This window comes from Dromaius novaehollandiae, chromosome 1, assembly GCF_036370855.1.
Source record: "Dromaius novaehollandiae isolate bDroNov1 chromosome 1, bDroNov1.hap1, whole genome shotgun sequence".
Classification (NCBI taxonomy): Eukaryota; Metazoa; Chordata; class Aves; order Casuariiformes; family Dromaiidae; genus Dromaius; species Dromaius novaehollandiae.
Genome location: NC_088098.1, coordinates 30,316,163 through 30,339,317, shown reverse-complemented (window position 1 = coordinate 30,339,317; position 23,155 = coordinate 30,316,163). Strand labels below are relative to the sequence as shown.

The following is a 23,155-nucleotide window of genomic DNA, read 5'->3' as shown; positions in this document are numbered from 1 at the left end:
CCGCCTCAGACGAGGGCGCCCCCCGCCGCGCCGGCGGCCGCCCTGCCTCGCCCCGCGCCGCCCCACCGGGGTGTGCGGGCCGCCCCCCGCCCGGGGCCGCCCCCCGCCCGGCTCCGTGGCGCTGCGTGGGCGGCGGCTGCCCTCAGCGCCTCGCCGGAGGGCCAGGAGCCGCGGCGGCTCCGCAGGCGGACGGGGCGGTGCCTGCCCCTCCCCTCCCGGCCCAGCCCGGCCCGGCCCGGCGGAGGCGGTGGGCGGCTCCCGCGGGCCGCGGCATAAACCGGCGCCCCGGGTGTCCCCGCCGGGTGGTGGCAGGTTGCGGCGGCCACTCCCAAGCGAAGGGGCCGCGGCGCGGAGCCGCGGCGCGGCCGCCCCCCTCCCTCCCCCCCATTGTCTGCCCGCGGGCGGAGGGCAGCGCTGCCCGCCCTGCGCTTTGTGTGCGCCGGCCCGGCGGCGGCCGCCGTGATGCGCGCTGCGGTGCGGTGGGGGGTCCGCTCCTCCCGGTGAGAGACGGGGCGGGACCCAGCCGCTGCCCGGAGGATTTTCCGCGCCAGCTGGAGAAGCGGGACTATGGACTGAGCGCCGCGGAGTGCCATGGAGTCGGGCATCGGCGCCAGCACGCTCTGCCTCCTCCTCTGCCTCCGGGCAGGTAGGCGGCCGCCGGGTGGGGCGGGGGGAGCCGCGGCGCTGCCCCGGCCGCAGCGGCCGGCTGCGGGGCGGAAAGTTGCGGCGGCGGCGCGGGGGTAACGCGGAGTTTGTGGGTCAGTTGCAGGTTTCGGCGTGGACCCCTCGCTGCAGATCGACGTGCTGTCCGAGCTGCAGCTGGGCGGCGCCGCGGCGGGCGTGCGCCAGGTGCCGGGGCTGCACAACGGGAGCAAAGCCTTCCTCTTCCCAGGTAGGGCGGCCGCTCCGCCGGACCGGCTCCCTCCCCTCCCTGCCCCCTTCCTTTTTCCCCCCTTTTCTTTTCTTTTTCTTTCTTTCTTTTTTTTTTTTTTTTTTTGACGGAGAGGCACTTAATTAAAGTACAGCAGGAGCGGGGATGGCAGATGGCTTATTTTGTGAGTCGTGGGGCGCAGCGATGATTAATAGCACCACCCACTCCTCCGGCTTCCTCGGGAGGCGCCGAGCAGGCCGCCGCGCCGGCGGGGGCAGCGCCCGCCGCGGGTTCCGCGTGCGCCGAGCGGGGCGCCGGAGCGAGGCGCTCCCGAGGAGCGGGGCAGATGGCCTAGGGCACAAGCAGTGTGCCTCGCCCAGGGAGGGTGACCCTGGTGAGCCGCAGTGTCGCACCCCTGTGAGGAGACAGAATGAATTTTGGCCTCTTAGTGCTTGTGACTTTTTTTTCTTTTCTCATGCTGGGGAAGGAAAGTAGCAGTCGTGTTCCCCCTCTCAAAAATATGCTTAAGAGGATTATTCCAAAATAAGAAAACACTCATTATACCGAAACTTACACAGGTTGGTAAAATGACTAGCAGTTCACAGTTGAACTTACTGGGGTAGGCTGCTCATTCTGTTTGCTCCTTTCAGTGCATTTTTTTAAGTTACGCTTTAATGGTGTATTGACACATGAAGCTGGAGTCAGGAATATGTTTTCAGGGAAAATCTCTGTCCTCATTAAAAAAAGCCTAAAAATGACCTTTAAAAGCAAGTCTCTTATCTGAAAGCTAATGAAAGTTTTTTTAGAAACTTGGCTGAATAAGAGTAAGAAACACAGCTCAACAGCTGGTGGAGTCAGAACAAATTTCTGCATCAATTTGTAGTTTTAAAATATGGGGATGTGATTATTGGCTTCTTGTGCCATGCTAGGCGTTTCAGCTCTGATCTGGAAGAATTTCTGGTGCAACAGGCAAGAGGCTGTGTTTCCCATACAGAGCAGTTATAATTTCAGGGAGATAAGAGCTGGAGAGAGAATTTCTTTCATGTCTGCATTAATGAGATAATTTATCAGAAGCTAATAGTTGCCAAAGGCTTTAAGGTGATCTCTATAGTGGTGTTCTTCCCTGGTATAGCCAGCATGTGTCACTGTGGACGCTAATGTGGAAGCTCATAGGCAAATGCATTAAGAAACACTGGCACATGCTGCTGTTAAACCTCAGTGGTGGGCTTGCTGCTTCAGAACAGACTTCTGTGAAGAGGGCAACTGCTTAGAGTGGCAGCATGTTTGTATGGCTGCGTGGTTCATGTCCCAAAATAGCTGTAGTGCATAAGGCCCCCCTACAGCATCAAAATAGAAAAAAGTCAAAACTCCATCTGATTCAGTGATAATAGGATTGGAGGTTTGCAAGAATAAGTATTTTTATTGTATGTTTTCCTAGTTTTGGGGTAAAAAGATTACTAGGTTACTAAAGAACCTTTAGGTTTTCTTTTTTTCGGTTGTTGCTCTTGCTTTGTAAAAACAAGTATGTAATTCCCAAATAGTTTGCTAATTTAGTCATAACAAAAGAAGACAGGACTTTAAATTTACACACAAACCTTTTCTTTTGTTCAGAGGAATTGGGGGGGGGGGGGAATAACAAGGACAAAAGCACTTTGGTCTAAAATGGTGGTTGAAGTCAGCCAGTATCCTTTGGGAAGTCTTTAGCACCCTGCAGGATTTGCTACACTTCTCATGTTACTGCATAATTGGACAGCTGACTTTGGTAGAGTAAATGGAGTCTTCCCTGAGTATATAGATTTTCATTTTCTAACTTGCATTTAGGAATACAGAAATTTCCATGTTCATTCAGACCACTTTTTATTTTGCTTTTAGAGCTAACACCTTGGGAACATTGCTGCAATGTATGCTTTTTAATGTATGTACTTGCAATGTGTAAATTCGAAATGTATGAACTGCTGACTTCAAATTTATCTTTACCTTTTTTTACTTAAATCAAAGCCTTAGTCATTAGACTCAAGTTACTTGTCTAAAAAGACACAAATGGCTTTAAATGATCTATGAACTTATTCTCAAAGCTTTAAATAACGTTCCTTTTTCTTTGTTTTCTTCAGAAATTGAATATTTTCTTGTACAGCATACATTTTTGTGTCACTTCAGTATTTTGCCCTTAGACCTTTTTCATAGACATGTTCTTAGCTTGCATAATCCCTCATTTGTAAATCCCTTTCAGATGATTTGCTGTTGTTGTGCTTCTTACTGGCCAGAAGTTCTTGCTGGCACTGTCAGCCTGAGAAAGGTTGAAACTCAGAGTCCTCTTACATTCTTCTGTGCAAAAAAATCTTCCTTTATGTACACTTAAACATGCAAAAGGGCTAAATGGAGGTCTTTGTTTTAGAAAGTAATCGTAACTGTTGGCAGCTCAACCTGCTGACATTTAACAGACAATTAAAATTGTACCTGCAGTTAAAGCAGAATAGTCTCCTTCCTTTTCTAGGTGAAAAGTCAGTTTTGACTGGGTAGAAATTGCTTAATTGGGTGCAGTATCAATTTTCAGTATGAGAAATTGTTCCTGTCTAATTGGCTACTCTGATAAATTCTTCTTTCAATAATTGATTTTTTTTCAAAGGAATTTCTATTTCTGGACCATAAAGCAGAGTACATGCTTCCTCAGTGAAGGTACTTTTGTTCTGTTATAGTCCATTCAAGAGACCTTACGTTACTCCTTGCACAGTTTCTGATTTAGAAATAAATCTAGCCATTTGAAATTTGCAGTCAAATTTGCATACAAAGTAAAAGACTTGTGAAACAGTCTTTTTTGCCTTTGACTTCAGTAGGATTAGATACCATGGTCTTGAATTTTAAAGCTTTTTAGATTCCTGATGCTCCTTGATTGTAGTGGATGATAGCACCTGAATACCACTGTAATCTGGCCCTATCTAGCTACAGGGATTTCTTTTGCTGTAGAAATGTGATTTACAAAGTAATTGTAAAATGTTCTAGTGTAGCTTGTGGGAAGATATAATTATGAGCAGGAAATAGGGGGGAAGTCTTCCAAAAATGTTAATGTTGCTATATATGAACATCTGCCAGCACTTCTAGCCAACAGATTATTATGTCAAAATATGTTGAGAAGAAAATTATTCTTCTGGCCAGAGTATCAGAACAGAAATCAGAAGATCTATGGCATAAACTTCTTTTTGCTGGTGACTCTTCTCATAAGTTATTGACATTCTCAATGCCTCAGTTTTTCCCTTTACAAAATAGGGATAACATTTAAAGTAACACCTAAATCAGATGGGTGGACTGAAGTGTAATAAATGTGTTTGAGGAAGGCTTGGAGTTCCTTTTGGACACATGCCAATTATTGTCATACTTCTTTCTTTGTAAATATACCACATTAATACAATTAGAGCAATACCACATTAATACAATTAGAGCAGATAAGTGGAGATGAAAGTAAATGTAACCATTTTCCTATGAAAAATATAAAAAATTTAATTGATGCAAGAGTACTTGTTGCACATGTAAGTGTTTGTCAACCTCTTGTGAATTTTCATAAACACAAACAACAGGCTGGAGAGCATTAGGGTTTTTTGGATGTATCAGGAATATGACTTAAGTCTGAGCATGTAATTAACATTAAGCACATGAAAACTCCCACCGAAGCCAGGTATTGCAACTTGTAATAAGAAATTGCTCTGAAGTATGTGAATCTAAGTAAGGGCTGTAATAGTAACTTTGTTTCTTTCTGACAGTCCTCTATGCAGCAACTTTTTCTCACCCTCCTTTCTAATTTCAGACTCCATATTACAATTTTCTTTAAACTGCCCCTGCAAGTAAATACTATGAATCAAACTAGCTTTGCCCAAAGAATTTGTGCAGTAGTGGGCACTTCTTTCAACCACCTCCAGCGGCTGTGTAGAGTGGAAGGTTCCCACTAAATCAGGTGGAGAGAGGCACAAAGCATCATGAAAGCAAGGTGATGTATAAGGAAAATATGCACCCATCAAAGGAGAGAGCATAACGGGAGGATAGAGTAGTAGAGTTAGACACGTGCAAATGCAGGAACTTCTTATTTAAGGCAAAAGTAAAAAGGCATGACAACATGAATATGGGAGAGCTTGTGTATCTTTGGAGTGAGTTCCAAATTTTGTATTCAAATAAGCTTTTTTGCCAGTTAGGATATGTAAATTTTAACATAGTTATAAACAATGCTTATGTAATCTTGATGAGGAGGGACAGTGCTGGAGGCAGTATGTGGTAGATTATGATGGGGAACAAGAAGTGCTATAAAACACCAAAGAGCTGATTTAATCTGTCAGTATGATGCATGAAAGGACTTAACTGTACTGATTTTTCTCTTTTTTTTTTTTTTTTTTTTTTCCCCCCCCCCCCCAAATTGGGTCTTGCTGGCATAAACTACTGGCAGAAAGTAAATCTAAAACAGGCCACTTCATGTAAGTGTTTTGTTACATATTGCTGCATGGCTAGATGATTAGCCCAGTACTTTAAAAAAAAAAAAAAAAAAAAAACTAGCAAGACAATATTATTACTCATATATCCAGTATCTCTTGGACAGACCCCTGGCTTCTGACCCATGGTATCATCTCCTAATATTACTAGAAGAGCTAGAAGAGCAGCTTTAAAACTAGATGGGAGTAAACTTTCTCCTATTATAAAAATAGGATTTAGATTGGCTATGCATTTCACAGGCTTTTTTTCTTTGCCAGCTGTCACTGGAACTATGGACAGATGCTCTCTCCTGGTTCCAGCTGAGCCTGCTGAAAATGTTACTGTTCCCAGCTGCTTGTTGCTGCCCAGTAGCTAGAGGTTACTGTCCCCACAACTCTTCTGAAGCAAGAGATCATATGATCACTCCCTAATCTGCTGATGGCAAAGCCAGCCAGCTTCTGGAGCTAACCTGGCTGCCTGCAGTGATGTGCATTAGTGAGTCCCATAAGAACCCCTTCCTCCAGTTGTGCTAGAGAGCAGAGTCCTCTCCTAGAGGAGCTGTAGCAGACAGCTGGAGGAGAGGATGCTCGCGTCACCAACTGGTATAGACATTCACTTTACAGTCAGCTATCTGCAATGCTTCTTGTCTCGCAAGCAGTCTGGTTTCTCTCAGAATCAACGAATCCTCAAAATGTGGGACCTCCAGCATAGAGGTCACCTGTAAATATTTAATATTGCCAGACCTTTAAGGGACAAAGGAAAACCCCTGTCCTATTGTTTTGGGAAAGACTGAAATAACTCCAATACTTACTAAAATGAAACTTTTCTTCAGTGCTAGAAATGTCTAGTGTAACCAGTTACTGTGACAACTCAGTAGCCAGAGAGATCAGGATCTTGAAATACCTGGAGCAGCAGCTTACGCTTCCCACCGCTACCCTCTTGGCCCTTCCACCTTCTGCGCCTTTCAAAGCTGACTCCTACACCTCTGCGTTTGCTGCTGATAGTAGCTATTGGGGTAGAGTGCAATTTGGGTTGAGATTACTGCTGGGATGGGGCTAGAGGAGAGAAACCTGCAGAGCTGGGCGACTCCTGCTTCTGCTGAAGCTTGTGAAGTGGGGATGGCTGCTGCAAGGTAGCCTCTTGCTCCACAAGTAAGAGCTGAATACTTGGCATCTGCCTTCTCTTGGCAGTAGCAGCAGGAGGTGGTGTTTGGGCAGCATTTGCTGCTTGAAGAGTCTGCCCAAAATGTAGGAAGTGATATGTGAGAATCCTGTGTGCAGTTCCTATCCTGAGCCATGCTGAATTAACGTGCACAGAGAGCTGTCATGTATGGTTAGGCAGTAGATAAGTACACATTCTTTACTGCTGAATAATGATAAATATATCTAATATTGGAGATTGTGTTGTGCTGCATGATAAACATTACCATGTTAGCTTATTTATAAAAGATGAGAAAGCTATTGAAAGAACAATATTGTTGGCTTGTGAATAAGAAGAAAGAGTATAAGGTAGAACTGGAATGTGAATGTGGACCTAATATACTGCAGATGCCAAAGAAACTTGGATTTCTAGAGAAGAGATGCCTGTAATTCCTGTATATAGTCATTAATACCTAGTTAATGCAGAATAATGTTAGGGAATGATAGAAAACTTGGCCTGTAGCATTTAGAGACTGTAATTGTCTAATGCTGAAAGTTTCAAATAATGTCTTTGAGAATGTGCATTAGTCATATAAAGCATTGTGAAGGCTTAAGTGTAGAAGCAATAATGTTGTTTTAAGGATGGCTCTAAAAATGATGTCACTGTTCATTGCAAGAAAAGAGATTTTACATAAAAACTTTCTGTTTTGCTCTGTATGTTTTATTTTTCCTGCAGTGGGCTTTTTTGGGGGGGGGGGGAGGAGAAGAAATAAACAAAAATTAAATATTCCCTCTGAAGTCCTTGGAATTTCTGCAGGTATTGGCATCTCTTGTCATTTATCTAAGTATAGGTGCTTGGCACCTTCTGGTGTATCCAAACAGCTTAGACTCTGCAGGAAGACCAAGTGTGGGGAGAGAAGATAGGTGCTTGCTGATGTGGTCACCATAACTCATCTGCCACGATCCTGGGGGGAAATAATGCTAAACAACATGGTTTCCACGGCTTTGGTTCAGCTTAATGGGCCAGCTAAAGCTTCCTGCCTCTGCCACTCTGCCCTCCCCAATAAATTTATACCTGCATTCAGTAACCAGCTAGCGTGCAACTCCTGTTAGGAGGAATGTCATATTTTGCAAGTAGTCTCATTGACTTCAGTAGGATTTGTTGACCTGATGTTCTTCACAGCCAGGTTGCTTCAAATATCTGCAATAAATAGAAGTCTCTGGGGCTCTTTTTTCTATTGGGACAGTATAGTTTTGAAATATTTTTTCTATGACAGTTTTGTTTTGGTTAATTCAAATGACCATGCTCCATGTATACATACACTCAGTGTTGCCAAAACCAATTCATACTTACAAGTAACTGCAATTCTGGCTGTTAGTATCTGAGATATTTTACAAGAGGCCTGACTGCAAATCTAATAACAAAACCCAAACTAGGGTAGTATTTTCCCAGGGTTCAACGTGGCACACTTATTTGGAAGCTGAAGGCCAGTATGAGGTGTGGCCTCAGGGCATATGTGGAAGGAAAATACAGGAAGACAAATCTTGGTGTGGTGCTACAGGGGTGAGCTGCTTGTGTCTGGAGAAGGGGAGCCAACCTCTCCTGCCAGTGTAGCAGGGTGCAGTGGTCTCAGCTGAGGTTAAATGTTGTGCTGGCAGTGAGACCACATCTGTTTTGGGTGCCGGAGAGAACCTGGCACCTTGCTGCATGTGTGTCATGAGAGGAAGGGGACAGTGACTGTTCTGGGCAGCTGGGTAGCTGTCAAGCACATCTTTCCATATTGCTGGGGGAGGATTAAATTAGCAAAGGGTAGTGACGTGGAAAGGCAAGGTCTTGCTACCCTTATGTAACTGTTTTGTTGTGACATAGTTCTGTGGTGGTGTAAAGTAGCTGAGACTAGCTGGGCAAGGGTTTTTTATATTTTTATTATTGCAGCAATGTTTGCTCTCCAGCAAGGTTTCAGAGAGGACAGCAGTATTTCCTATACATTCCTTTATGTTGTGGATTAGCCTTAGCGTCTGTTTCCTCCCCTCTTGTTCACACAACACTAACCTTTGCTTGTGAGACCTGGGAAATAGGTTTTCTATGCTCCCCTTACTGCTTGCGTTCTTCTAGCCTGTATTCACCAGGGCATAGGGATGCTGGCTCAGAAAAGTAAGAATGGTTAATTTTGCTGCTTCTGCTGCATCTTAAGGAAGGTGCAGAACTGAGCTCGTAGCTTTTTTAAAACCAGTGGATAAGAGCTGGAGATTATATATAGCTGTCACGGGAAACTACACTTTCATGTAGTTACTCTTCAGTTCTCTATATGTTGTCATGTTTGGTTATATGCCAAAGTACAAATCCACTGAGCAGCAATGTTTTCCTACCTTAATTTTTAAGGTAGAGCTGGGTATGGGGTGAAGCATTAGACAGAACTTTGAAAAAAAATCACTGAAAAATTGCTTGTCACTGAATTCTTCTGTCTGTCTGTTTTTCTAAATCCCTCAACATTTTGTCTCAATGTTTAAAATGTACTGGTTTGTCCATCTCCATGTTATCCAACAACTTTTCACTGGAAAATCTGAGGAAAAAATATGATAGGGATACTTCTATTTTAAGTTTTTGCCCGGTCACATTTATTGTTTTCCATGATGAATATCTATTATGACTGCTCACTTGGATATTTCAGGCAGCTCTCACTGGACTTAAACATCTTCAAGTTTGCCTTAAATTTTTAAAGTCATGTTCCCATTCAGAGAGTAATTTTTTTTTTCTTTAGAACACTTTGGAAAAATTGCTGTAGCAGTCTTTAATGTGCAAGAACTCTGCAGAAAAAAAAATTCAATATTTATGTTAAACAGTATCTTTTAGTTTGCTTTTCTTTTTTCGTGCACACTTTTCTCATGTTCCTGGTGACTTCAGAGACAAATAAGAGTTTAGAAAATTGACTTCTGTGTTTTGCCACCTTGGGAGATGCTACTCGCAACTCTGTACTGCAGGAAGGTGCTAAAGTAATGGGCATGGTATAAAAATATGACTGCACTAAAAGAGAATTCTGAAGATGGTGTTCAGAAGGGTTTTAGCAGATTAACATATCTGCAGCAGCAACAATATTGTTATGATAGACCATAATGTTTCCAAAGGAGCCATTACAATCAATATTGCTAATGATCCATAACTGAGAACTCTTTTAGTGGAATTTGAGTGACAATTTTCCCTCTAAAAACATAGAGACCTACAGTTTGAGTTGTTCTCTGTTAGACTGGGTAATGTTTGTACTATTTGCCCAGTATAAATGCTTATATAATTTGACAATGGTAATGTCCTTACTGTTTATCTGATCAAAAAGTCGCTGTAAAGAAGGCACGAGCCAGCCTTGACTCCATGGTTGGAATCTAAGACTCTCTAAATACAACAGCATAATGAACCAGAAAGGTTCCAAGGGAACTTTTGTGGTTTTGAGGTCAATAATCTGTGTTTTAATAGCTCCCTAAACATGTATTTGTGTAATGGGCCATGGCTGTTCCAAAGGTGCTCTAAGATTTCCTGTAACACTAGTGAAATATCTCTTGAACTTGAAACAGTCTGCAAGTTTGCTCAGTACCCATTCAGGGAGTGGGATAAACGTGAGGAAAAACATGTGTACTCTGCTCAGTAATGCTCTTAATCTCCACGTACACCATTAGCATTTGAAGTACAAGTAATGCATGTTGTAGGAAGATCTGGAAGGTGGTTTTTTTTTTGTTTTTTTGTTTTTTTTGTTTAACTGTGATTGTGTCTGGGTTACTGCATTCACTTCTGGGTTTCTCCATTTCCCAAAAATACCTAAAACGGCAAACCTGATACAGTAAAAAGGCCTGGCTTACTAAGACAGATTCTGAAAGAACTATGTACAGCTTGTCCAAGCAAAGACATAAGTGTTGCATGTGTCTAATATTAGAAGAGTCTCAGAGGTTTAGAATGAAGGAGTTTAGTATTCAAACAGCTAGAACTAAAAGTAACATAATGATATAAGTGGAGAGGATTTAAGATGAAAGAAGACTTTTCTACCACTTCCTTTCAGTAGTTATTCCAAAATATAAACTAGCTCACTATGAATCTCCATAATTTTGATTTTGTACAAGATAGCTAATGCTTTTAGAAATGTTCTTATTTCATGCTATGTTGTAGTCATTGTGAGACATTCAGTTAATAAGCTGAAGACAAAGTAGATGATCCTGTAAGTCTTCCTATAGTCTGGAAATCTGGGTTGTTCCAATATAGGGGGAGATTTTCAAAGGCATGGAGTATCGAGCACATAATACTCATTAAAATCAAACTGGTGCCTTTGAATATTAAAATAAATACTGAAACTCTCCTTAGGTGCTCTTGACTTTATTTTAATGGTGCTCAGATAAAAACAAGCCTACAAGAGCAAGGAAATCAGGGTTTGTATGCATTTCTAATTTTAACTCATCCAAGTTTATAAATTGTGCATGTATTTTAAAACCTGTGACTAATTCACTGGGGCTAGCAGCCAGATTCATATAAAGCATGGATCCATTAATATCTCACTTAAAAACAAATTTCGTGCAGAATCTGAACTTTTGACTTCCTTGGTATCTCTAGGAATTGTAGCTTGAGTCACAGCGTGTATCACAAAGCAGGTAATTACTTTACTTTGAGATTCGCAATTCAAAATTTTCCTAATGGTTTTCTTTTCCTAGCATCTAAACAAATACCAGATTAGCAGAGATTTTTGAGAGTCCTAGTAAGATATTTTGGTGATCCAGGTGCTATTTCCCTCCCTTCAGTCATGACCACTGTGCCCACTGGCACCGTTCCCCTCATTTCATCAGTACCTGATTTCTCTTTATGGTTTGTTCTCCTACCTTCTCTTTCCATCTGCTGCTGTTTGCTTAGCCCACTGCCAGAGACCTGTGGCTAGCAACAGAATTGTTGGATGTGTCTGACATGGTTCAGACTTCTTTTTTTTCTTTTTTTTTTTTTCCAATGGTGGCCTTGCTGTGCTGCTTTTGTTGCTCGGATGGAGGTTTGGGTTTTCTTAAAAATAAATAAATCTAAGTTGGTGACTGACCCTTTTCTTCACTCAGAAATTAACCTTTCAAACAGACTGCACCATTGTGGTTATCTGGAAAATAAAGATCTATTTCATATTAATGCTTTCTTAAGCTCACCATTGTATACATAGACTGAGAATAATTAAGCTTTAATGCTTAGTTTGAGCCAAAGGCTTTTGTACCCCTGAAGTGAGTACAAAAAAATTGTACCGCAAAAGCTAGGATGAGAACTTCCAACACTAATCCCATTGCAAAGAGGGAGAAATCATTAGGTTTCTAATAGGGTAGAAAAAAGCTAAACCCTCCAGGGCATCAGGAAATGCAGGCCTCAGGTGGTAGCTCCTCTGGAGTAGCCTTATAGGTCCCAGGGAGAGGAACTATTGAGAGAAAATGACTGATCAGAGACCATTAGTAGGTTTGAGTCTTACTGTTACTTATATAACAAGAACCAAGTGAGGAAGAGATGCGGCATGTTGGTCGAAGGATATAGGAGCGTCTGCACCCAGCAGCATCCTTGTCCAGAGGTGCCCTGGTGGCTGCTAGTCTCCTACCATCTGTCATCCCATGATCCAATGCACCATCCTGGCTGTGACCAAAATCAAGCCAACAAAGAAGTGTTGAAACATGATACATTTGAGAAGCTTGAATTGTGCAGTATCTTCTGAGAGGAGGGTAGTTCATACAATCCAACTTGATCAACATACAGTGTAATCTGCTTGTGTGGTTTATTAATGCCTTTAGTTTGCACTTCATTGTTTGTAATTAATTCCACTTCTTTTACCTTTTGATAACCTACTTTTTCATTTGGAAACAGCTAACAGCACTGCTTCCTCCTGTGGTCTTCTCCCCATGGTGTGACTTGCATAACTTTATAAATCCTGGCCGTGCTACATGATGAGGAAATAAATTCAGTCTCTTAGAAGTTCTCATGTGTCATGCCTTTATTGCAGTACCAGTAGGACTGGAAGACAATATATTATTTTTCTTGTGCTCTTCAGTCTGTGTCCCAGTGTTAACAGCATTGCTTGGTGCAATATTTTTGTTTGTTGTTAGCTCAGTTTGGTGCAATGTGCTCATATGACAGTATGCAGCCAAGCATAACTAGGTGCATATGCCACAGATGGCAGCGGCAAGGAAAACAAGACAGGCTTGATTTTTCTCTGCAGGTTTCAAGGTGTTCTCAAAGCAGCTTCTAGAAAGCTGTTTTGTTCGTAAAGGGGTGAGTGTATGTATGTGTATATACATATACATTTATACAGTTATACTAGCTGCAACCCTTTAAATGTAGCCAGAACCTAACTTAAAATGAAGAAGCAAGCAGAAATCCCACTCTTCACTAGTTCTGTATCCTTGTTCAAACATAATTGGTTTTATATTGGTGTTGGCCCCAAACAATTTAAACAACTTCGTTGCAAGTAGCAGCACTTGGTATTACCTACTAGGGAGCGAATAAAAAGTCTTCAGAATTTGAAGAGGGATTGATAATAGTGTTGGAATACAGACTGGGGAGAACTAGTAATCAAAATCCTATTGCATCTTATAATTGATAACTCAAACTATAAATCAGCAGAAAACTTTACAATAATAAATATCGGATGCAGAGCTTTACAACACACTTTAATTTCCGAAGAGTTGAATGTCTATAGCAAGAACAGAAATTGTCTTTTATCTTCGTCATTTTGTTATCATGTAATATGTCCCCCATTGAGTAGCACCTGCTCTCTGGGTGATCGTATCTTTCATGGTGACATTTACAGTGAAAGAGAGTATTTCTTGTAGGCAGGGAACAATGGTTTTCTGTCATGTACGCATTTAGAAATGCCTGATAGTACTTTTGCATGGTGCTTCTGCTGCATTGGTGCACTCATTACTTTTCCTTTCAGAAATAAATGCTCAGGAGTGCTCGTATGTTGTTACTGATTCACTGCTAGTAGATTTCAGTGTGAATAAACCCCATCTTCGTTTTCTGTGACAGTTTGGGAGTTAGTTGTTTTGGTAACAATCTGGAATGGCAGGATCTGTTTCAGCCTCCAGTGTGAGGAATACAGACTTCTAATCTAAAGCCTGAGAAATGTAAAGCTCAAGTTTTCTTAAAATGAGGTTTCTCATCCTTTTATTTGCTAAAGCTTGAAAAACTACCTATAGAAATATGCTATTTTACATACTGCAACTAGAACTTTCACTGTATTTATTTATATTTTTTGCCCGCCGAGTCCGAAAGTCATGAAACCCTCAGATGTGGATCCCTTGTATTTTTTGAATGAGTGCACATGACTTGTTGCTGTGATGCCAGGCTGCTTTATCTTACAGTAGATTGCTCCTGTTTCTAGCCCTGGTGGTAATCCTTTCCTTGCCAAAGGGACCACAGCCTGTTGCTCAGATGGATTTTTACAGTGGTGCAGATCTAGCCACTTGATGTCTCTGAATTTGTTTTCCTGCATTGTAAGTATCGACTTAAATGGAGGTGCTGTAGCTGTTAGAACTATGCTGCTGACAAACTGAGGCTCACTGCTACTGAAATAATGTTTCCTTGATCTGTAATCTAGAAAGGAAATTGCCCTTAGCAGCAGCACTGTTAATTTGAGAACTTCACAGGGACAGCTGGATTCTGCTTGTGCAGTAGGTGGCTAGGGGTGGAAGAAAGGATCCGCCTTTGCCATAATAAGATATAGCTAAATGTTTTTACCACAAATAATTGTTTCATGCAGTAAATCCTAATATCATCAGGGGTTTGGCCATGTTTGAGTATGTTTTAGTGGCTAACACCTGACCAATTGTTTTTGTAGACTTACAAGGATGCAAAGGAGGCCATTTTAGTAGGGGAAATCGGTAGTCGGACTGTGAGAAGATAGGCTCAGCATTACAAAAACATTCCGCTCGATACGACTTTCCCTAGTTTCCAGAAGCTGCCAGTACATAAACTTGGAGGCTTAATCTAGTCACTACAAAAACATTCCGCTCGATACGACTTTCCCTAGTTTCCAGAAGCTGCCAGTACATAAACTTGGAGGCTTAATCTAGTCACTAGTATAATGAACCGCAAGCTAGCATTGAATCATCTTTTCTGCAGAATGCTTCTAGGCAGAAACAGATTTTCAGTGTTTTTATTTTACAGTGAATGCATAATATATTACAGCCATAGTTTGCCCTGGACTGCCTTGGTTTTGCAAACTCTGTCCTAAAGTCATCCAAGTCAGTGCCAGGAGCTGGCAGAAATGACTGAGGGCTTGCTGCCAGTCAATAATCAGATTCTACCATATCATGTAGTGGGTTCCCCCCTCCCCTCTATTAAATACCTTCTGTTTTTGTTTCATTTGGTGTAGTTGAAAATTTTGAATATCCCTTTATTTAAAAAGAAAACAAACAAAAAAAAAAGACCTTAACAAACCAAGCAAAAATTACCTGGGGACTTTGACCATGGAGAACAACACATTACTAACAAAGCACTTTGAATGAAATCATGATTGCTTATGCAAATACACAAGCTACTGCAGATTGGAAAAGGGACTTAAGTGCTTAATGATGGTTTGGTTACTTCAGGCCAGAAACGTTGCAGTAGTATTCAAGCATGTGTGTCCAGGTGCAAAGTACCTTACTTTCTCCTCTTGTTCCACACTGGCTTTGTCTTCTCAAGCTAAGCCAAAATGACTTTTTTTTTTTTAATGTTACATTTAACATACCTACAAGCTATATATTTGTGTGTAAGCCAGAGTCTTGGCTGGAAGTAATATGCTTAATATTTCTGAGGCTGTCAGTATGAACAGTCAATATAATTGGGGGGAGAAAACATGAGTGTTCAGAGACAGGTCCTTCTACAGTCTCAGTGTGTTGTGACTCCCTGTAGTGTACAGTTGTGAGGCTTTACAAGTATAGCCCAGGTCTGCCTATTTTAAACTGGATGATAGCCTTTGCTGGTTGACACATCCAGTATGTAGTTGTTGTTCAAAGTAAGGAAAGCTGCAGAGGAAAGGTGATTGGAACCTCCTGCAAGAACAAACTGACACTTTTGCCATTGCTTTTATTTGATGCAATGGTTTGGCTTCAAGTCAGTTTTGATTGTTTGGTTTATTTTAAGTGCATTTTGCCCTCCTCCTTCCCTTGCTCACATCCACTGCAGTTCTTTCTGCTTGCATTTTTGTTTAGCCACTACAGTGGAGGTAAGACTGGAGGCGCACAGAAATGGGGCAGACAGCGTCCTGCAAGGGCAGGCACAGCCTGTGGGGTATCCCAAGGCCCTGGTCATTCAAACTGTGAGGCTTACTGGAGTCCTTCCCTGCATTCACAAGTTTTTGTTCTGTGGAAACAAGCTGGTAGCCAATTTAAGGAGCACCCAGGTGCAGGTGGGTCTAGGAATACCCTGGCTGGATGTTGGCATATGATTAGATCTCAGTATTCACCCAGCCTTGAACTGGGCATTGCTCCTGGGCCTGTCAGGTTGCATATAGCCCTTTGGAAGGGTGTGAAACTCTGGGCCCAATGGGAGCCTTGTAGGGCCAGTATTTACTCTCTGTTTTAGTCTTTTATGGTAGAACTTCAGAAAGCTTCCTCCCAAACTCCTCTGCTTTGATCTCCTAGAGCTTAGGAGAAACTAAATCAGGTTGGTGTGGTTTTGAAACATTATAGCTGCTCCTGTTCTGCTGTTCTTCCTGGAACATGTGGGAACATAGTGGGAAGGAATGAACAAATGTATTGGACAAGTAGCTCAAAATGTTTTATCAACTAATGTCTTATGTATCAGTTCAAATAGTCAGCTATATAAAGGAACTAAACTAATCAACTGTCCCACTGCAGTATCTAAAGCATATCATAATATTGCAGGGTTTTGGTCTAATAAAGATTGTTTTACTTCTTTCTATTTTCAGCTTTCATTAGTCATTGTTACAGGAATGTGACTCAGGAATTTGGATGCTCTGTGCTCTACTTAAAAACCTGTTGTACCTTTTCAATCTTGTAAAGAGTCCGCACGTGGATTGGCTTCCCATTCTGCCTCTTTAGCTAAGAGAAGCTGTGCCTGCTTCAGCTACTTAGATGAAAGCACAATGTAAGCAGTCTCAAATATTGTTGCCCTTTGTAGGCTGTGTGAAATTCCTAGTTAAGAAAACATTAGCTAAAAATTTTAATAAGGAGAAGTGACATTGTGAATTTATGCATATGACACTGATTCCACATAGCTCAGTTTTGTTTTATTTTCCTGCACTAGCCTTATTATGTTCTTGAGACTGTTTTTACCCTGCAGCCTTTCTCCTTTGCTCACAAACCACTAGGATTAAATTTGGGCAGTTCAGCAAACTTAGTCAGATACAGAGTTGATTTATAGATGCTGCTATTAAAAGCTGGTTGTGTGCGCATGAAACTGGAACTGTGGAGCCCAATTAATTAGAATACCCCCTTCAGAGGTTCTTCTGCAGAAGTCTGAGGGTTTTGTAGTTCAGTTCATACTATATGCTTAGCTCTAGATGCACTTAAAAGCATACCCGTTCTTAAGAGAAGGTACACATTCCATTTAATAACTGTTTTTATTGTGAACTGGAAAGCATCTGTGATGAATGGCTTGCCTTTAACCATTTTTGCATGTTGTCTTTTCATCATGTAATTTAACATGCTGGTGGAGCAACTCTTTTTTGGAGACAAAAAGGATTAATTATAGCTGGCTCAGTTCCCTGATACAGTTCCTCCTATGTTTGTGTGAATCCTTGTGCTATGATAGGTAAGAGGGGAAGGAATGACAAGCTGATGGCAGAGGAAAAAGGGTAGGATTACCTCTTTCTGTGGCACCAACTGGAACTGCTTTTGGACCTTTGAGTGAGTGCTGTTGAAAGATGGACTTACTGTCCTGGCTATAATGCAGTAATTACCACTTCATGAGTCTAACTAAAATGGGTGTGTCTACACTTAGGTATATAACACCTCCAAGAAACACATGGTTCTGGTGTTCCCTGCAAAGCAAAGCTCTGAGTGCAGATTTTCTGAGAGGTGAAATCTATGCTGGGTGCTGAGCCTGAGAGCATCCTACTGTTTGGGCTTGCAGTTGCAAATGCAGTGCAGAGCAGCCACTGAGCATGCCCTCTGAAGGGCTGAGGTTCTTTAAGTCTTATGGTCACCAGTTTTTTCACTGAGTGTTCAGGCTGCTTTGTTAGATCTTAACCAACTTGGTTTTCTGTGTCTGCAGTTGGCTGATCATCTCATAACTGGCTGTGAAAGCTTAGTTCTGACCACTTCCCACTTTTTGTCAGCATCCCTTCTGGAACTATATCATATAAACTCTCCTCAATTACTGTGTGCAAACTTAGCTGAATTAATTCTAATTATCTTCAGCAAGCTAAGGCAGCTGGCTTGGACTGCAGCAAAGAAATGCTCAGGTGATCAGTTCTGCTGAACTTGCTGTGGGGCAGTTACTCTAGAAGAAAGGCAGAAACAAACAGCTGGTGAGGGAGATGAGGGGAGATGGGGCATCACAAACTGCCACTTCTGGGAGATGTGACTGTAGCCTAGCGTTTAATTTCAACTTCATACTAAATGAAATACCTATCACTGATGACCACTTCACTGACCATTTATTCTCATGGTATGAGAATGTTGCATATTCTGCCTTCCCACAGCCCCCTACCCCAGTCTATTGTGGTATTTTCAGTACTTTTGCTAACTTGCATGTCTCAAACCTAGCTCCCTTGCTTACTCCATCAGTATTATAATTCCTTCTAAAGGGCATTTTCATGCCATAACTTTTAAATTGAACAAGGAACAGACATGCATTGTATCTTGAGATTGGATTTTTGTTTCTTTCATTGTCACTTTACACTATGGTTTTATGGTGGGTTAGAAGTCAAACATATGTAACGTTCTGGGAAAGTAAATCCACTACGTAGGTATCACGGCTAGAGGTGAATTTCTCATTCAGACTGCTAGATCTTTCCGTACTCTTGTACTCTAACATGAAAAGATTTAGGCCTTCAGTTTTGTGTATTAAATTAAAAATGTTCACAGTAACAGTTTCTGTTCATGCAACTGTTGAAATAATAAATTATGTGAGATATGCCAGTTTGGTGTATGTTCCCCCACAAGTTCTTATGGAAGTAGTCCTGTTCCTGTAAGGTATTTTCCTTCAGTCCTAAAATGATTGCCAGAAGTCAGATGTCAAAACCAAGCTTGCCTCAGTATTTGTTGAGCATAGTAGGTGGTCTATCAGGCAGCTACATTAGTGTTCAGTGGTAATTGGAATGAGGGATTTGCACTGTTGTGTTAGTGTAAAAAGAATGGATCTAGTGGATCAAGGACCTTTCAGTGGCTTCTTTTAGAAATCCACCTGATACTGGTCCTGAGCAAAGGGTACTATGCTTCGTCAGTCTAGTAGTAACTTCAAAAGGCTGTGTAGGTTATTTGGTACAGTAAGTATGAACTGACTTATTTGCAGTAGCACCTCCAAATGGCCCTGTGTTTTGGCAATTTAATATTTGGGCAGGTAACATGACAACAGTCTTATATCCTGCTGAAAGCCTGTATATTAATCCACTCTTGAGCAGAGTGGATAGTATTGAAAGGTACGGAGAAGAATAATACTTCTGCCTGTATTTGAAATGCAAGTCTAAGGTCATGATGAAGGGACTGTAGGGTGCCCAGTTATGGTTTTATAGATAAAGGGACAGAAAACTCTCCACTCTATTGGGTAATGATTCACAGAGGGGACATGAGTAGACCTGAGAAAAGACTCCTTACTTGCTGAGGTAGAAATAACTGTTTTTTCTGTGCCTCTCCATGTTAGTGTAGTGATGAAGAGTGGAAGGGTTGTGGACAGATGCTCTTGATATCTGGGGTTTGTTTCCTTGCTAAAGCATAGTTCATCTGTAGCAATGTGTTGCATTCCCAATAACTCCACTTGGAATTAACGGAAGATAATCATCTGTGTGCAAACAGAAGTGGTCCTATATAATGGCAGCTGTATTCCCATTAGCAACCAATGAAAGACAGTATTTGGTAAGATCATATTAACTTGGTAGATATTATTTCTTTTCTAACTGAAAAATTGTGGATTCTATTTTTTAAGCAAAAATAGTGTATGTGGACCACTTTCCTCCTCCAGCACAAAACATTTATGAGATTACCACTGTTAAGATGTGACAGTAGTTAAAGCCAGGAATGATGCAGAGGGATATAAGAGTGTAATGGGGCAGAGATGCACCCTAATGTCTTCCAGGATTCACGACTGTGCAGAGAAGACTTTCTAGGTTCTTAGTGATCCTTGGGAAAAGGTGGTGGTTCCACAGTTCTCATCTTCCCTCTTACTACCATTTGAGCATGTTGAGGGGAACCTGAAAGAAACCAGTCACACCCAGACAATGGAAGCAGAACAAGAACAGTTAAAGAGTTTTCTGCTCTTCTGCTATTTCTTGACATTCTGATGTGTCTTTCTCTTTTCTTTTTGTTGGCTTTTTTCTCTCCCACCAGCTCTCTTCCTTTCCCCTCATCTTCTCATCTCCTGTTTTCCTATCAAACTCACATTCAATACATTTCCCTCCAATCATTTTCTGCTGCCGTATTAAACACTAAACGTTTCGTGTCCAACTCAATGTACATCCATAGATAGCAGTATTTATTCAGTACTCGCAATGATTCAGTAGATTCCTGCATGCTTATTCTCTAACTTAGAGTGAAACTTATGGGACCAAACACAATCTGTTGAATGAGGGACTTGTGCAACTTCTTTGCTATCACGTTAGTGTAGATGTGTGCTTTATCAGCTCTGTATAAGTGACAGGTGGGTGAGAGATGATGTGGAAGCGAATTAACAATCATCATAGCCCTTCTTCACCCTTCACTTTCCTTCTAGCAACTCTGGCAGTGTTTCAGTTGAGGGGGAGTCAGCCAGAATTAACATGGAGTGAAAAAGTTCAGGGTGTTCAAGGTATATACTTTACACCTTTTGTTTCTAGGATCTTATCTACTGCAGTCAAGGCAAAATATTTCTATCACGAAAATAAAAAAGAAACAAAGGAAGTTGGAGAGACAAGAGTGTTATTATGATGTAGTAACAATTAGTACAATATAAGCAAGATTTCACATTTCCAGTGGTCTCAGCTTGCTCTTGTTTTATTGTCATCTTCATCTAGTTTGAATTGCACTGATCATCTTGACTGAGACTGAGATTGCAAGCCCTTCAGGCAGAGGAGCTCTACTCATCAAGGCAGACTCTTGACTATGCATGCAAGCATGTAAACAAAGCCTTAGTACACCTCATCAGATCTTCAGTCATCAATCAAAATGAGATTGTTTTAGTTTCAGTGTAAACATTTAATGTGGCTGTGGGCCCCAAACCAGACTGTGTTAAGGGCTCTAATTATGATGAACCTGCAATAGAAAAGGATGTTGATTGGGCTTCCTAAGGTGAGAAGACAACCTGCAGACAGGGTTGGAGGATGTGCTTTGCACCTAAAAATTGGTCTCTGTATGCTTCTAAGCGAGTTCCACGTTTGCATTTTCCTGTATTCTTCTGTATCATGATAGGGAAGTTGCTGCTAAGAACTTGAGTGCATAAGAGCTCGTGATAATGATTAGAGAATATGTTCCATGTGTGTCCTTCCTCTGCTCTGTCTGGTGGGAATAGACTGTTTATATTGCTGGAATTGTTAATGCAGTTAAACTATCTTCCAGCATGCAAACCAACGTCATTCCACTCTGTTAGTGTCCCTTGGCTAAAAATGAACACTTTGATGTAATTGTATTTGAGTTGCTTTATAATTTATTAACAGCTCCATTAAAATACCATGGATGTCTGCTACAATGAGGGAGTTGCACAATCCACAGTAGAAAAGACATGAAGTTTCACAGAAAAGCTTTAAAGTGCTTTTTTTTTTTTTTTGTTTTTCTGTTTTTCCATTCTCTTTTGGATTCTTCTTTGTAAAGAAAAATGGATCCAATTCAGCCTGATGTGACACTGTGTAGGAGCTTGGCTAGGGCTTCTGGGGTATAGAAATTATTGCCTTTCTTAAATATGTATTACCAAATATTCCTGTTCAGTAAGCCACAATAAACTGTTAGCTGTCAATATGGTGCAGCATTATTATAGATACAGCTTAAAGTATAAACGAGTTTTTGGAACAGTGCTTACTGAGAGCTCAGCTCCAGTACTGCCTACAGAAAATGAATGCTTCTATTGCAGTTAGCTCCCTGCTTGTACCTGTCCCTGAATGAGTGTCCCTGAGGTAGAGCTGGATGGTCAAATTGCAATGATAAGAAGCTTATGAATTGATTTAATTTCTACACAGTTGATTATATACTCTAATGAATTGATTTTATGCATTAAAAACATAATTACACTAGAAAAAAAATTAATATATTGTGGAAAACCTGAGAATTGTTTATTTAGCGTTTGACATCTTATTTAGTAAATTATCTCTCCAGAGGGCTGAAGGTTGGGCCTTTTGTATTCTTATCTTCTGTGCAAATTCAGCAGAAGCATTGTTTCAGTCTTGGTCATGTGTGGGCTCTTGAAAGCAAAATCGTTTTTTTGTGTGCAGTTACTCTGTGACAAATGTACATGACATCCTGTGCAAGCAGCAGCAACGTTATTGTACAACTGGAGTATATAGTGATTAATTTTTGACAATATATTTTGAGAGATGGTGAATTTTAAAGCTCACTTACAACTCTTACTTAAAGCTGAGTAAATTGTCCCTCAAGAGCTGCTGCTTTTTGTTTTTTAAAATTAATTGTGCATAGATATTAAACATAGCATTTTTGTAGATGTCATAAAATAGTTGCTGAGGTCCCATTTCACAGCTTGGGCTCATAGCCAGTGTTGTCACTCTGCAAGAAAGTGCAGAGGAACTGCACTGCTAGTCGGTCTCTATTTTGTATGAGATATTAAAGGTACATATGGCCATCTGTGGAGAGAGTAAAATAGCTATGACCCTGTCTTTAACAAAAAAAAGCAAAATAAAATGGATGTCTTAAATATTTTTTTCATTGAAATGACTCATTTGATATAAGACCTGGTGTTCAAAATACCCTGGTCCCTGCTTTTGCTGCTTTTGCCTGTCTCTGCATTGTGCCACCAAGATATAGCTCGTTATTTTGTCAACTCTTTCAGCTGAGGGTGTAAAGTAAAATAAGATTGCGTTCTGAGTGTCTTTTCTGTATCTTCTTTATAGATACTTCAAGAAGTGTAAAGGCATCTCCGGAAACAGCTGAAATCTTTTTTCAGAAGTTAAGAAATAAATATGAATTCACAGTCTTGGTGACCTTAAAGCAAGCCCATTTAAATTCAGGGGTTATTCTTTCTATTCATCACTTAGATCACAGGTAAGTACTGTTACCTGTATGCTGGTAAATGAAAGCAGATATGTCTGTACAGTCAGAAGTTGAACATAAATTAGGGGAAAAACTGTTGTGTAGCAGGTCATTTGCAGATACTTATTGTGTGTGTATGTGTGTGTGCGCATATTATACAGATTCATAAAAATTCACAAATCCAAATCTGCCAAGTGAAAGTGGAACAGCTGTCACTCTTTAAATGTCTCTTGCCACTAAGGGCATGAAAAGCCAGTTCTCTCCGGTTATAACCATAAGGACCACATTCTGAGCTGGTGTAAAACTGTCACATCAATATAGCTACACTGATTTGCAAAGCCTGTGGTCCTGGCCCTATAACTTCACT

At 41.1% G+C, this 23,155-nt stretch overlaps 1 protein-coding gene across 2 annotated transcripts in view; it reads left to right on the top strand.

The window, feature by feature from the left end:
• The first annotated feature begins 284 nt into the window (after window positions 1-284).
• NELL2 (neural EGFL like 2) overlaps window positions 285-23,155 on the top strand; it is a 154,036-nt gene continuing 131,165 nt past the window's right edge. Inside the window, exons 1-3 of one of the 2 annotated variants that reach the window (XM_026117662.2) lie at window positions 285-646; window positions 770-892; window positions 22,650-22,800. In XM_026117662.2, coding sequence (XP_025973447.1) covers window positions 592-646; window positions 770-892; window positions 22,650-22,800 — 329 coding nt within the window. In that variant the 5' untranslated portion in view covers window positions 285-591. Of the gene's footprint in view, window positions 647-763; window positions 893-22,649; window positions 22,801-23,155 lie in introns of both variants that reach the window. The other variant, XM_026117661.2, reaches the window with a different exon arrangement.